The sequence below is a fragment of the Rutilus rutilus genome (genome assembly GCF_951802725.1).
Source record: "Rutilus rutilus genome assembly, chromosome: 9".
Lineage (NCBI taxonomy): Eukaryota > Metazoa > Chordata > Actinopteri > Cypriniformes > Leuciscidae > Rutilus > Rutilus rutilus.
In genome coordinates, this window is record NC_140223.1 from 30,666,346 (window position 1) to 30,682,239 (window position 15,894).

At 35.8% G+C, this 15,894-nt stretch overlaps 1 protein-coding gene across 4 annotated transcripts in view; it reads left to right on the forward strand.

Moving 5' to 3' along the window:
• The window catches only part of ngef (neuronal guanine nucleotide exchange factor), a 46,983-nt gene that overhangs the window by 20,525 nt on the left and 10,564 nt on the right, over positions 1-15,894 (forward strand). For all 4 annotated transcript variants that reach the window (XM_084419106.1, XM_084419104.1, XM_084419105.1 and 1 more), the window contains exons 3-8: positions 5,457-5,553; positions 9,988-10,191; positions 10,915-10,994; positions 13,140-13,366; positions 13,570-13,730; positions 15,667-15,819. In XM_084419106.1, the coding sequence (XP_084275232.1) occupies positions 5,457-5,553; positions 9,988-10,191; positions 10,915-10,994; positions 13,140-13,366; positions 13,570-13,730; positions 15,667-15,819 (922 nt within the window). The remainder of the gene's footprint in view (positions 1-5,456; positions 5,554-9,987; positions 10,192-10,914; positions 10,995-13,139; positions 13,367-13,569; positions 13,731-15,666; positions 15,820-15,894) is intronic.

A 15,894-nucleotide genomic window follows, 5' to 3' on the forward strand; every position in this document is an offset into this window, starting at 1 on the left:
GTCTGTATATTAGGTATTGCTACAACTGAAGACCTTTGCTTTTGTGTAATGGTACCTCCACGTCAATAGAGCTTATTCACAGCAGCGCCATCTTTGATTTTTAACAGGAATGAAGAGGGATAGACATACATCTCTTCAGTGGGTTGTACTGTAATTGAATGTGTTTCTGAATCGTTCTGCTGATGAAACACAGCAAAAATATCTTTCCAAGAAATTTCAGTTGACAAAAAAACCTCCAATGTTTCTTTAACTACCCAATCTGGAAATTATAAGTGATTATAAAGCCTTGCTTTAATAAATGTCATGGCGCTGCTCTGAATAAGGTTTATAGGTGTCAGTATAAAGTCCAAGAGACTGTTTCTCTCAATGGTGACACATGCTAACACATGCTTCTTGGGCATTCAGTTTTCTAGTGACAGTTTTATAAACCCATCACTTGAGCTGTAAACCACTTTATATTAGAAGCAAACAGAAGTCATTTTCATCCTTTTAAGAGCCCTTTTAAAGTCTGAATATGGCGACTTTTGAATGGCCTTCAATGGACATTTTGGCCACATAATGTTGTATACAGCAAAACATTGTTTTAGATATTTTAGTCTGGTCTCCAGAAAAGGTCCTTGGTGTGCAGATCTCCATTTACAGGTTCTCTCATTGAACCCAACATTGTGTGAAGTCCTAGGCATGTGGTAGGCAACAGCATATTTAGCATTTTATGTAACATGATTAATGATTGTATTATGCGTAGTGCCTCACCTGTTTTTCCAGAGAGAGCTGTTTTAAGTGGCTGAACAAATGAATTCTGTCTTTTCATATTTGCGTAAAGTCAAGCACAACTGATTTCTTTTGTCATTTACATACATTTACTTAACTCTGCTGAAAATAAAATTAGAAACATCTGAAGAAAATGTGTGCTTAATTCTGCATGATACTATTATTATATCTTAAATTGATTCGGAATGATCCTTATTGCCTATTTGACTAACAGTTCTTTTAAATTTTGGATTTGCATTGTACATTTGTGTTCATAGATAAAAAGGGCATAGACGAAAGAGATAAAAAGCGCTCCCCATAACATATTAGCGAATTAACGTCATTGAAAATAATGATAACATGCAGCTCGTATAGTGAGTCAGATTCAGTAATCGCTCTCACAGCGTTCTGTCAGTGAAGGATTCGTCAAATCGGTGAGTCTTTAGGTGTGTTCAGCTTGAAGCAGTGCTGTGCAGACAGATCAGTGTATGACGTCAAAGTATTGCGGGAGCGATTCGAAAACATACAGAGCCGTCTTTTGCTCTCTCCGTACTTTGATATCACACACCGATCGGTCTGCACAGCACCCCTTCAAGTCGAACACACCTTTTATTAAATGATTCATTGAAAGAACCAGCTCGTAAGAGTCATTTGTGGTTGCACAATATATTTTAGATTCACCAGTAAATAAGAGTATTTGACTACACTAGTTGTGCGGTATGATTCTGATCATTTGTTCGTGAATCTGACCTACACTCTCAGAAAAAAAGGCACAAAAGCTGTCACTGGGACTTTCAAAAGGTACACCTTTGTATCTAAAGAGTGCATAAAGGTACATATTGGTACCAAAAGTGTGTATTACAACCTAAAGGTTACATATTAGAACCTTTTTAAAGGGTACCTGTCCCAGTGACAGGTTTTGTACCTTTTTTCTGAGAGTGTATCCTTCCCCATTTTTTGGGATTAAACAAAAACAACTGTGAATCTTGAATCGGACTACAGCAATGCTGAATATTTTCCAGTCTCTGGTACTAATTAGGGGAGATTATGGAAGCTTATTTCTGCAAAAAAAAAAAAAAAAGTTTATATCTCACAATTCTGACTTTATTAGTCACAATTCGGAATTCTGAGTTTTTAAACACCTGACCTGACCATATACACATGCAGAGTTCTGTGAAAAAAAGTCACAATTGTGAGTTCAACTTCATAGAAAGATGTTTATTAAGAAAATTATTATTTCTTTTGAAATGGCACTGTAAAGTGAGCAGTGCACTAATCAGTGTGTGTGTCAATGTAGGCCTATACGTGTGATGTTTGAGGCACAAGGCTCGTTTTAAGCTCAACATATTAGCGACTTGACAAATTAACAGTAGACGATCACCCAGAAAACAGTTCTGTCTTTTGGGTTAAGTCCCACTCTCTGCTCTGGTGTGGTGTTTGATTTTTGCAGTTGTCTGTAACTGTTTGTGAGTGTACGTGTCAGTGCGAATATGTGCTGTTCTGGAATTTGTCACATCTTTTTAATAGAATGACTGTTTGGTGTGAATTTTAAGAGTCAGAGGGTGTGTGTGTGTGTGAGAAAGAGACTTTGGTTGTCAAGACATTCACTCCTCTGCTGATGTTAAAGTGAGTGTTTGTTTTGTAATGCCTCATAAGTTTGTGTAAGTCCAATGTACACAGTCTGTGCGGTAATCCCCCAGTCTCGCTGTACAAAGTCTACGCAGCATTGTTACCCTTACAAACGTGGACCAGGAAACAATTCTCCCTAAAAAAAGGTTAATATTTAAAAGACCTACATTATCAGTTTTTATTTGTAAAGTCCACAACAACAAAACATGTAGGGCATGCAAAAATATGACTATTAGTCATTATAAAAAGATTGTAGACAATTGATTGAATTTTCACATTCTCATGATCTTGAAATCTTTGAACTAAGAGTTTTTTGCTTAAAGGCATAGTTCACCAAATTGGGTGAAATATCAATTTAAATGCTTGGAAAGTTGTATATATGGTTGTGCATAGTTGAACAAATATACATTTTCCCTATGCATGAATTTCCTTTACAAAAAGAGTTGTTGTTCGTGTTCTTTTTCTTCTTCTTTCCGCTCTTGAAGTCTATGTAGCCACAGAAACATTTGGTGGCAAGTTGTGAAATTTGGCACACAGATAGAGGACAGTCTGAACATTAAACATTGCAATTTTGGAGTCTCTAACTCAATCCCTCTAGTTCAAACCAATTGAAATGTTTCCGGCATTTTGAATTCTTTTTCGAACTCCTCCTTGACCGTTTGCCCAATTTTCATGAAAATCTAATCAAATCATCTTCAGTCCAGGCCGACAACAAAACAAAACATAACATAACATGGAATTCAAGTTGTTTAGTCAAACCATTCTCGAAAACTCATCAATTAATTCCACGAAAAACATGGCAAAGCGAATGTAAGGCTATATCTCCTCCTAGAGCATTGGTCCAATTTCCACCAAATTCGACTCGGATCATCTTCAGACTATCCTGGCAAAAAGTTATGGATTTCATGTTGTTTTCATTTACCGCATCAACAAATGTGACGCCATGATCATGGCAAACTGCATCTAAGGATGTGTCTCTGCAAGACTTTAGCATATTGAGACCAATCTTGGTGCGTGCAATTGCTTGCTCGTCATTTTGCGTCTGATGTTTTGCCTCTTGGACCCTTAATTGCGGTTTGCAGCTATATTTTTATTTAATTTTTGTATGACCGCAAGTGTCCAGAATACACTTAATCAAAACTGTTTTATGCACCTCATAAAGTTTAATAAATGTCCAGAATGTGCAGGAAGCTCAAATAAAAGACATTTTTGATTTGTTTAACATTTTTTGGTCATAATTTTGAAAACTCTTGCAATATTCTAAAATGTGGAAATAGTCATAATAAAGACTGAGTAGGTGTGTTCAACTGTTGACTGGTAGTGTATATTATGTAAAATATGACTATGTATTATACAATAGAGCAGTGATGCATCCCATCTAAAGTATTGAATGTTACATAACAGAACTATATTTTCTCAACTGTCTAGACATCTCGGTCTAGCAATAGTGTGAACCATAGTTTGTCAGTGTACCATATGTTTTGCTGATTTGTTCAAACCATGCATTGCACACACGCTTTTTGAACTCATAATTACAAGTTTCACTCAAATTGCAATGCCTGCTGGGAAAACAACCCCATTCACTCACTGTTGATTGCTGCTCCAGATCTGGTGACACTTTTGGAAACTGGGTTTAAAGCAAATTATTAACCAATGTACAGTGCAATCATAAAATAACTTTAGTGTCATGTTATGGTACGGCAAATTGACCCAATCTAGGCTGTCCTTGTTTTATTTATCTGTATTTTAGGAGTTCTTCTTTGAGCGGACATGTGTTTGAACTATCAGCAGTTGCAAACGTGAGGCCGGTTAGTCAGCCAGGTGCGGTTTGAACCTCAGATGACATTCAAGAAATAGAGACGTTCTCTTAAAGACTAAATGTAGGAACTAGGTCATGCTGAATGAAGGCGTGTATGACAAAAAATTTATGAAAATATGCATGAAACCTCAAATCTTGTGGCTTGTTGAGAGGTGTTTTACAGACTCTCAACAAGCCACGTGATTTGAAGTTTCATTCATGTCAAAAGCTCAAAAGATGCAGGACATTGAGGTACATGCTGAAGTTCAATACTGTTTGTTCAAATCCTGAATAGTGCTGTTTGCATATCATGTTCACCAGTCATATAAAGGGCCAGAACACACTGTAAAGCAGCACAGTGGATTTTATTGAGGTCAAAGTGTAACATTCATTGACAAAGTCTGTCAAGTGCTTAACAGAGTTACATTGCATGGATCAATATTAATCTAAGGAGTCTGACAAACATGCTTTGTGATCGTTCTAGTTAGCTCACGATCCAAGCACACTAAACTGCATGTGACCGTGTGCCATTCGTGTACTGAGTGAGCAGGACGGCGCTTGGTCAAGAGAGCAGGAAACAGTGTAAGGAGGTAATGAAGCATTTTGGATGCATCCTTTGTTCGTGAGACTTCAGAATTTGCAGAGGAGACAAATTCAGGGGGAAACTGAGCAGACTTTCTCGGCAGTCACACACACACACACACACACACACACACACACACACACACACACACACACACACACACACACACACACACACACACACACACACACACACACACACACACACACACACACACACACACACACAGTTACTGAAAGTTCCATTCGAGGCCCCTGTTACACATTCCTGTGCCCACAAAGTTTCAGGCAGAACAGCCAGCATTCACAATGGGCCCTCTGTTTTTATATATGAGTGTGTGTACTGTGTGTGTGTGTGTGTGTGTGTGTTTGATTTGTCTGTGTGTATTTGTGTGGTAACAAGTGAATGACCAGTATGTTGTTATGCCTGTAATGAAGTACTTTCTTGGCAGTGAGATTCATCAACTCAATAGTTTTTAGCCAAACAATTTGTTTTACTTGTCTCTGATACCATATAAAGGGTACTTCTGTTTTCCTTCTTATAAAAACATTTTTATACTCTCTTGCAGTGCCTGTCTATGGGACTGTCATGCAAGATTAATTTTGTTCAATTAAATTTTGTTCTATTCCACTCAAATGTGTCCAAACTCTATGATGTCCGATCATTAACCAAAGCCACTCCCATTCTCTCCTTCAGGCCCCTCCTCCTCTCCTAAACCAGCAGTGGATCCCGACTCCTACAGGCTCAGCCCCTCTGCAGCGAATCGACTCTCACCCTCTCCCAAAAACCAAAAGTTAGTGCACACAAACTCTGTCTGTCTGTCTATCTATCTAACTCTCTGTCTGTCTGTCTGTCTGTCTGTCTGTCTGTCTAACTCTCTATCTGTCTGTCTGTCTGTCTGTCTGTCTGTCTATCTAACTCTCTGTCTGTCTGTCTGTCTGTCTGTCTAACTCTCTGTCTGTCTGTCTGTCTGTCTGTCTGTCTGTCTAACTCTGTCTGTCTGTCTATCTAACTCTCTGTCTGTCTGTCTGTCTGTCTGTCTAACTCTCTGTCTATCTGTCTATCTGTCTGTCTGTCTGTCTGTCTGTCTGTCTGTCTGTCTGTCTAACTCTCTATCTGTCTGTCTATCTAACTCTCTGTCTGTCTGTCTGTCTGTCTGTCTAACTCTCTGTCTATCTGTCTGTCTGTCTGTCTATCTAACTCTCTGTCTGTCTGTCTGTCTGTCTGTCTGTCTGTCTGTCTAACTCTCTGTCTGTCTGTCTGTCTATCTAACTCTCTGTCTGTCTGTCTGTCTGTCTAACTCTCTGTCTGTCTGTCTATCTATCTAACTCTCTGTCTGTCTGTCTGTCTGTCTGTCTGTCTAACTCTCTGTCTGTCTGTCTGTCTGTCTGTCTGTCTGTCTAACTCTGTCTGTCTATCTAACTCTCTATCTGTCTGTCTGTCTGTCTGTCTGTCTGTCTAACTCTCTGTCTATCTGTCTGTCTGTCTGTCTATCTAACTCTCTATCTGTCTGTCTGTCTGTCTGTCTGTCTATCTAACTCTCTGTCTGTCTGTCTGTCTGTCTGTCTGTCTGTCTAACTCTCTGTCTATCTGTCTGTCTGTCTGTCTGTCTGTCTGTCTGTCTATCTCTCTATCTGTCTGTCTGTCTGTCTATCTAACTCTCTATCTGTCTGTCTGTCTGTCTGTCTGTCTATCTAACTCTCTATCTGTCTGTCTGTCTGTCTGTCTGTCTATCTAACTGTCTATCTGTCTGTCTGTCTATCTAACTCTCTATCTGTCTGTCTGTCTGTCTATCTAACTCTATATCTGTCTGTCTGTCTGTCTATCTAACTCGCTATCTGTCTGTTTGTCTGTCTATCTAACTGTCTATCTGTCTGTCTGTCTGTCTATCTAACTCTCTATCTGTCTGTCTGTCTGTCTGTCTGTCTGTCTATCTAACTCTCTATCTATCTTTCTATCTATCAGACCTTAGTTTCAGTAGTCATGTCAAAGCAATAACTAAATCAGCATACTATCATCTGAAAAATATTGCAAGAATTAGATGCTTTGTTTCCAGACAAGACTTAGAGAAACTTGTTCATGCTTTCATCACCAGCAGGGTGGATTATTGTAATGGACTCCTCACTGGCCTTCCCAAAAAGACCATAAGACAGTTGCAGCTCATACAGAATACTGCTGCCAGGATTCTGAGCAGAACCAGAAAATATGAACATATCACACCAGTCCTCAGGTCTTTACACTGGCTCCCAGTTAAATTTAGGATTGATTTTAAAGTATTATTACTGGTATATAAATCATTCAATGGCCTAGGACCTCAATATATTGCAGATATGCTCACTGAATATAAACCCAACAGATCACTCAGATAATTAGGATCACGTCAGCTAGAAATACCAAGGGTTCACTCTAAGCATGGCGAGTCTACTTTTAGCTACTATGCCAGTCGCAGCTGGAACCAGCTTCCAGAGGAGATCAGACGTGCTCCTACTGTAGTCACTTTCAAATCGAGACTCAAAACACATCTGTTTAGATATGCATTTACTGAATGAGCACTGTGCCACTGTTCGTCCGACTGTTTGTACTGTATTTTATTTTATTTTTCTAAACTGTTTTAATTATTCTTATTTCTTTTTATTATTTTAATTTCTTATATGCAAAGCACTTTGAATTGCCATTGTGTATGAAATGTGCTATATAAATAAACTTGCCTTGCCTTGCCTATCTCTATATGTCTGTCTGTCTATCTATCTATCTATCTATCTATCTATCTATCTATCTATCTATCTATCTATCTATCTATCTATCTATCTATCTGTCTGTCTGTCTGTCTGTCTGTCTGTCTGTCTGTCTAACTCTCTGTCTATCTATATATCTGTCTGTCTGTCTATCTATCTATCTATCTATCTGTCTGTCTTTCTAACTATCTCTATCTATCTATCTATCTATCTATCTATCTATCTATCTATCTATCTATCTATCTATCTATCTATCTATCTATCTATCTGTCTGTCTGTCTGTCTGTCTGTCTTTCTTTCTGTCTTTCTATCTATCTAACTATCTGTCTATCTATCTGTCTGTCTATCTATCTGTCTGTCTGTCTATATGTCTGTCTGTCTATCTATCTATCTATCTATCTGTCTGTCTGTCTGTCTGTCTGTCTGTCTATCTATCTGTCTGTCTATCTATCTGTCTGTCTAACTATCTCTCTATCTATCTGTCTGTCTGTCTAACTATTTGTCTATCTATCTATCTATCTGTCTGTCTTTCTAACTATCTCTATATACGTATACATCTGTCTGTCTGTCTGTCTAACTATTTGTCTATCTATCTATCTATCTATCTATCTATCTATCTATCTATCTATCTATCTATCTATCTATCTATCTATCTATCTATCTATCTATCTATCTATCTATCTGTCTGTCTGTCTGTCTGTCTGTCTGTCTAACTCTCTGTCTATCTATATATCTGTCTGTCTGTCTATCTATCTATCTATCTGTCTGTCTGTCTGTCTGTCTGTCTGTCTGTCTGTCTGTCTATCTATCTATCTATCATCTATATATATCTGTCTGTATGTCTGTCAACTTTGTCTTTCTTTCTATCTATCTAACTCTCTGTCTATCTAATCTGTCTGTCTATCTATCTGTCTGTCTGTCTGTCTGTCTGTCTGTCTATCTATCTATCTATCTATCTGTCTGTCTGTCTGTCTGTCTGTCTAACTCTCTGTCTATCTATATATCTGTCTGTATGTCTGTCAACTTTATGTCTTTCTTTCTATCTATCTAACTCTCTGTCTATCTATATATCTGTCTGTCTGTCTATCTATCTATCTATCTATCTGTCTGTCTGTCTGTCTGTCTGTCTATCTATCTATCTATCTATCTATCTATCTATCTATCTATCATCTATATATATCTGTCTGTATGTCTGTCAACTTTGTCTTTCTTTCTATCTATCTAACTCTCTGTCTATCTAGTCTGTCTGTCTGTCTATCTATCTGTCTGTCTGTCTGTCTGTCTGTCAACTTTATGTATTTCTTTCTATCTATCTAACTCTCTGTCTATCTAATCTGTCTGCCTATCTATCTGTCTGTCTGTCTATCTACCTATCTATCTGTCTGTCTGTCTAACTATCTATCTATCTATCTATCTATCTATCTATCTATCTATCTATCTGTCTGTCTGTCTGTCTAACTATTTATCTATCTGTCTTTCTAACTATCTCTCTATATATCTATCTGTCTGTCTGTCTATCTATCTATCTATATATCTATATATATCTGTCTTTCTATCTATCTATCTATCTATCTATCTGTCTGTCTATCTGTCTGTCTGTCTGTCTGTCTGTCTGTCTGTCTAACTAACTATTTGTCTATCTATCTATCTATCTATCTATCTATCTATCTATCTATCTATCTATCTATCTATCTATCTATCTGTCTTTCTAACTATCTATCTATCTGTCTATCTATCTATCTGTCTATCTGTCTGTCTGTCTGTCTGTCTAACTAACATTTGTCTATCTATCTATCTATCTGTCTGTCTTTCTAACTATCTCTATATATCTGTCTGTCTTTCTAACTATCTCTATATATCTATCTGTCTGTCTGTCTATCTATCTATCTATCTATCTATATGTCTGTCTGTCTGTGTCTATCTAACTATCTGTCTGTCTATCTATCTATCTATCTATCTATCTGTTTATCTATCTATCTGTCTGTCTGTCTTTCTATCTATCTAACTATATGTCTATCTATCTATCAGTCTGTCTGTCTGTCTGTCTGTCTGTCTGTCTGTCTGTCTGTCTGTCTGTCTGTCTGTCTGTCTGTCTGTCTATCTATCTATCTGTCTGTCTGTCTATCTGTCTACAGGCTCTATGATTGTATTGTGGTGTTTGTGTGTGAGTTATTGTGTAGTGTGATCTATGATTCAACTCTTTATCGCATCATTTACAAAGGATGAGAGAATGTTTGTCTGTGTGGGTGGAAGAGTTTAGAGTTGAGAACTGAATGTGTGTGTGTGTGTGTGTGTGTGGGGGGGTGACTTTGTGTTTGGGCTTGGCCGTGTTTCTGTTTGTGTTCATGTGGTCATCAACAACATGAGTGAACATGATGTGTTTGCAGAGGACACCTTATCTGTGACCGAAAATTCAGTCTGACAAGAAGCCTATGAATTTCTGCAAACATCTCTTTATTTAAATATTTACAATATTTCTGTATCTTTATCAGTCCACCTTTTCGCTCTGGAATCTCGTTGCCGAGCAACGGGAGTGCTGTGCTGGGAGGAGCTCGCTCTCGGTCTCCGTTGGCGATGCCTGGAGATTGGTCGCGTAGACAAGAAATGGAAGAGCTGAGTGAACGGACGACAAGTGCCTGCACTATGCAGGACAAAGACATACACACCACTGCCGACCCTGACAACATCACACTCCGGTAAGAGACAACAATCAGGACACTTTACAGTAGAACTTGCTTTTGTACTTCTTTTTACCAATATTTTGTTGTGTTTAACTTGAATAACTTGAAAGTCTGTGTGCAAATGTTTATGTATAAACAGTACATGCATTTATGTTTATATATATATGTGTTAGGAAATATACTTAATTTAATAATCTTTTTGCAGTTCATTTGCTGTAAATAGTCCTGCTTTATAACAACGTGTAAAATGAAAAAAATATTATGTATATAAAACTGTATAAACAATAATTATGCAATACTTGTAAATGAAAAACATGATGTCACATTGCAAAACACTGCTGTCACTGCTTGAAATGTCATTTCATCTACCCATGCATGAATACGTATGCATACAGTATATGTATTGTTGCATATTAGTTTACATTAGCTTGTACAGTATGTCAGATTTTAACATTTTAACGTGTGCTGTATGACTCAAATAGGGCTCACTCGACTCTACTTACGGATTTGACTTATTTAGGTCTGTCAGGGTTAAAATGTAATAAATTGAAAAATATTCTCCTCATTTAGAAACAAAAGTAGGACTTATTACAGCTGTAGGGTGTTTTGAGAGCGGGCTGACATGGTCTCATTTTGGTACACACACACTCACACACACACACACAAATACATTCCCACACACACATTTCTTCTTATCTCTTCTAGTCATTGATTATTAGATGGTTTGTCTTTTTTCAGGCTGGTGAGGAATGGTGACAGTCCGCAGAAGATGGCAGTAGAGAATTCCTGCCGCAATCTCAACATCGTGAAGAGTGTCGGTGAGTGAAAAGAAAACACACAAATGCACACGCAGGAAGAGAGGGAGGCCGTTGTGCTGTAACAATGCATGCTGTAATTTATTTGGCTCAAGTTGAACTGTGTAGGCAACTTTATTTGCAGCATGTATGTTGAATTTACAGCATGTATGTGCTGGATGTGTATGAGACGTATGTGTGTGTTAGTGTGTGTGTGTGTAGGATGAAGGCAGGGTGGAGTGTGTGGGTGATGTCTTTTTAAATATATGCTGGAATAACTGCAAGAAAGAGTTATCCGCTTTCTTCGCCAACGCAGCGTCATTTTATATCATCTCTATTTCCCTCTGTCTATTTCTCTCTTATGTCTGCATCCAGATTTCTCTCTTCTTCACTGATTTTGTTTTTCTGTGTGTCCTTTTTATTGCTCTTCTCATCTCATCTCATCTCATCTCTTTGCTCATTTTGTCTCATTTATCTGCTATCCTCTCTGTCATGTCGCATCTCTTCTTTTCTCTTCTCATCTGTCTTTTCTCATATATTCTCACATTTTGTTTTCTATTATCACTTTCTTGTATTTTTTATTAAAAAACGCCTGAAATCTATCAGAAGATATCAGGAATATATGTTCATATTTAATCAGAATGTATGTCTAGATACATATTTTAAATATCTATTGAATGTTAATATACAAAAACAAGCAGAAATATCAGGAATATATATATTCATAACATCTGTACAAAAATATATATTGACTATATTTATATTGACTATATATATATATATATATATCGTAATTATATACTTTTAATAAAAATGTATGTCCAAAATATATTTATGTAAATATACAAATATATATATATATATATATATATATATATATATATATATATATATATAAGAAAAAATCTGAATACAATCATATGTAGTTATTTATATATTTCAAATAAAAATGTAAGGCTAATATATTTTAAAAATACATTGTATGTAAATACAAAATATCAGGAATATATATTCATTATACATTTAAAAATATATCTATTTTGGAATATTCTTTTATTAATTTATATATTTTAAGTCAAAATGTTTGGCCAAAATATATTGTAAAAATACATTTTATGTAAATATATCTGGAGAAAACAGGAATATATATTCATAATACATGTTAAGAATGAAATTTCAGCAACCCATTTACCAATTATATTGTTTATTCTATCGTTATTAGATTATTCTAAATTTATCACATACTCTCTCTTCTCACCTGTTCCCGTAATTGTTTTCTCTTCTCTTCTCTTCTCTTCTCTTCTCTTCTCTTCTCTTCTCTTCTCTTCTCTTCTCTTCTCTTCTCTTCTCTTCTCTTCTCTTCTCTTCTCTTCTCTTCTCTTCTCTTCTCTTCTCTTCTCTTCTCTTCTCTTCTCTTCTCTTCTCTTCTCTTCTCTTCTCTTCTCTTCTCTTCTCTTCTCTTCTCACGCTATCTGTTATATAAGCAACCGTGCTGAACACCCACCCGAAGGTCTTGTTGAATGTGACTGCAGGACATTATGCAACTGCTTTCCTCTGTACAAAATCAACCTTTTGAGAAGCGCGCGCGCGTGCACACACACACACACACATTCTTGTGCATCTCTCTTTGTGAGGACATTGACACAATGCAATGTCTAGTTCCTAACCCTAACCCTACCCATCACAACTAAGTGTCCGACCTGAACCCTTACCCTAAACCTACTATTAACCTAATTAAACCTTATCCTTAAAACCAGGTCTTGTCATGTCATGTAAAATGACACTACATTATATATATATATATATATATATATATGGTGTCATTTTACATGACATGACAAGACCTGGTTTTAAGGATAAGGTAATATAGCATTAAATATAAGTTTATATATATATATAAACAAGCTTCTGTGACTTTGACTTGTCTTAAAGTGACTTTGATTGAGATCGCATGACCAGCTGTGTTATGCAAGTTAATAAACAAATGTTTCACACAAAGTTACATTGAACTCAGTTGATTTGTTATGTCAAGTAAGAGGCTCATGCTGCCTAATTGTTTTTTTAGAAACGTAAATGAGAAATATGCATTTACTATAGTGCACTTTTATCTGTGATGCAATGTCTCATCAGATAAAATCAAACAACTTGTGAATGTGTGTTTGTGTCCAGACGTTTTGTATCAAGAGTACCGCGACACCTCTAAGCAGCAGGAGATCGAGCAGCGTCGACAGAGAGATGGGCTCCCGACTGCAGGGTCAGGGGTCACGGCTGCGCCTGCGTTGCAGCTGCAGTTGAGGAACAGCATGCATTCACTGAGCCTCTGGCAAAACCTGGAGGCTGTGAAGGAGAGTGGACACCTGAAGACACTGGAGCCAAAGGAGATTATACTGCAGGAGGTGGGACACATGCTTTGAAGCTAAAATGGTGGCAGGTGGAGCTGGGGGAGGTGGAGGAGTTCAGAGGAACTCTGATAGCGCACTGCAGGACTAGTTTACAGCGAACACTGAATCAGACTATTTAAATGTTGAACTGACAGCAAAAATACTCAATAGCAATAACAGTACACATCAAATGAATGTGCCTCTGTCTCTTTCCATAGGCCATGTTTGAATTGGTGACCTCTGAGGCGTCGTACTACAAAAGCCTGGAGCTGCTGGAGACCCACTTTCTGCGCAACCCTCTGCTTGTCAACACCTTGAGTCAGTCTGACATGCACTTCCTGTTCTCAAACATTGAGGACATCATGAAGGCAAGCGAAAGGTGTGTGTTTGTGAGGCAATGTATGCGGTTGGTGTTCAATTTCATACGCTTGTGGTTTCCGATTGTCAGTCTTGTTATTTAATGCCTCTATTTTACGAAGGAGGACAAATTTACCTAGAACACAGTGGCTTTTTCTCATTATAAAATGAATCAGTTATAAATGGCTGCATCAGTTCAATTTTAGCAAATAATTATGTATTTCATTTTAAAATGTGCAAAAAGCAGCCAAAATATATCAAGGGAAATCAAGAATATATAATCATAACAATATTTTATCATAATTATGATTATTATTATTATATTTAGATTCAAAATATATATATTTTAAAAATATATTTTTGTAAACATACAAAAACAGCCCAAAACGTATCAGGAGAAATGCTAAAATATATTTATTTTGAATATATTTAGGAATTTATATTATATATAGTAATTTATATATAAATCTAAATATTTGTCCAAAATATGTTTCATAATATATGTTAATATTCATAATGAAATATATATGTATTCATAATATATGTTAAAATATATCTGTTTTGAATACAATTAGTAATTTATTTATTAATAGTTTATTAATATATATTTTAATATTATATATTAATATTGTATATAAACAGTTAATTAATAAATCAAATATATATATTCAAAATATGTAAAAAAAAAAAAACTATATATTGTATATTATATATTTCTATATATTATTTGTTTGTTAATTTATATATTAATAGTTTATTAATTTATTTTAAATCAAAATATAAGTCCAAAATATATTTTAAAAATACATTTTCTATATATTTTATTTAAATATTATTTAAAAAAACCCTCTCAAAAAACAGCAAAATAATCAGAAAAATATATTTGTAATATTTGCTCAAATATATCTGTTATGAATACATTTATTAATTAGTTTATTATTAGTTTATTAATTTATATATTAATAGTTTATTAATTTATTTTAAATAAAAATATGAGTCCAAAATATATTTTAAAAATACATTTTCGATATATTTTATATAAATATAAAAAAAACTGCAAAAGAATATGTCAGGAAAATCTATAAAATATATTAATAGTATTTGCTAAAATATGTCTATTTTGAATATATTCAGTAATTTTTATTAATTAATTTATAGTTTAAATCAAATATATATATCCAAAATATGTTTAAAAAAAACATTTTATCGAAAATAATAGTTTTTTCTATGTGTACTCACATAATATGGCATCTGCCTTTTTTAATCCAATAAGTATCTTTCTAATGTGTGGAAGTAGTTGATGTTTCAAACTTGTTTTGCCTCACGTAATGGTCAATGTTAATGTCATTTCCATTGAAATGTGGTACATACATTTGCTTCAATACTATTTCAGAAGTGAAACTTCCGCCCATTCACCCTGATACCCATTATTGCCCACAGGCTAAAATTAAAGTGTTGGTGCGATTTGATACAGTCAGTCAGTCAGCTTTATAGCATGCAAATCCACCCACTAATGCGATGATTCATGCGCATGATTCAGGAGCAACTCTGCCCTTCCAAACCTGCTCTCGTACAGTGTGAAACATTGGATTACAAGATTGATTTGAGTTTCTTTCTTATATAAGATGTGTTTGTTAGTGCACAGCTAAGCTAAAGCTATTGAACCCAAGTTAAAGTTTCTTGCAAGAGAAATGTTTGATTTCTGTAGCCACTAGTACCAGTAAACAAAATTGCACAAGTATATTTCAAAGTACATAAGGAAGCATTTTCAGTTAAGATTGTTTGAGTTTGTGACAGTTCTCTGTTGACTCTTTCATTTTAAGAAAAGGAATGTGAGACTGAAGTCGCCACAACAGTTTTGAAATGTATATTGTAGCTGAAGTAGGCTACATTGCGAACACAAAATGGGACTTAACCATGATGTTGCTGTCTCGATGATGACCTCATGCTTTCCTCAGGTTCCTCATGGATCTGGAGCACAGGATCGAAGAGTCCATCCTGATCTCAGACGTGTGCGACATTGTTTGTTATCACGCTGTTAACCACTTCCAAGTCTTCATCAGCTACGTCATCAACCAGGCGTACCAGGAGAAGAACTACCGACGGATACTGTAAGAACATTTCTTACCTGTGAATATGAAAAATGGGAAAGATTTAGTGTAATTCAGTCATTTTGTTTAAGGGCA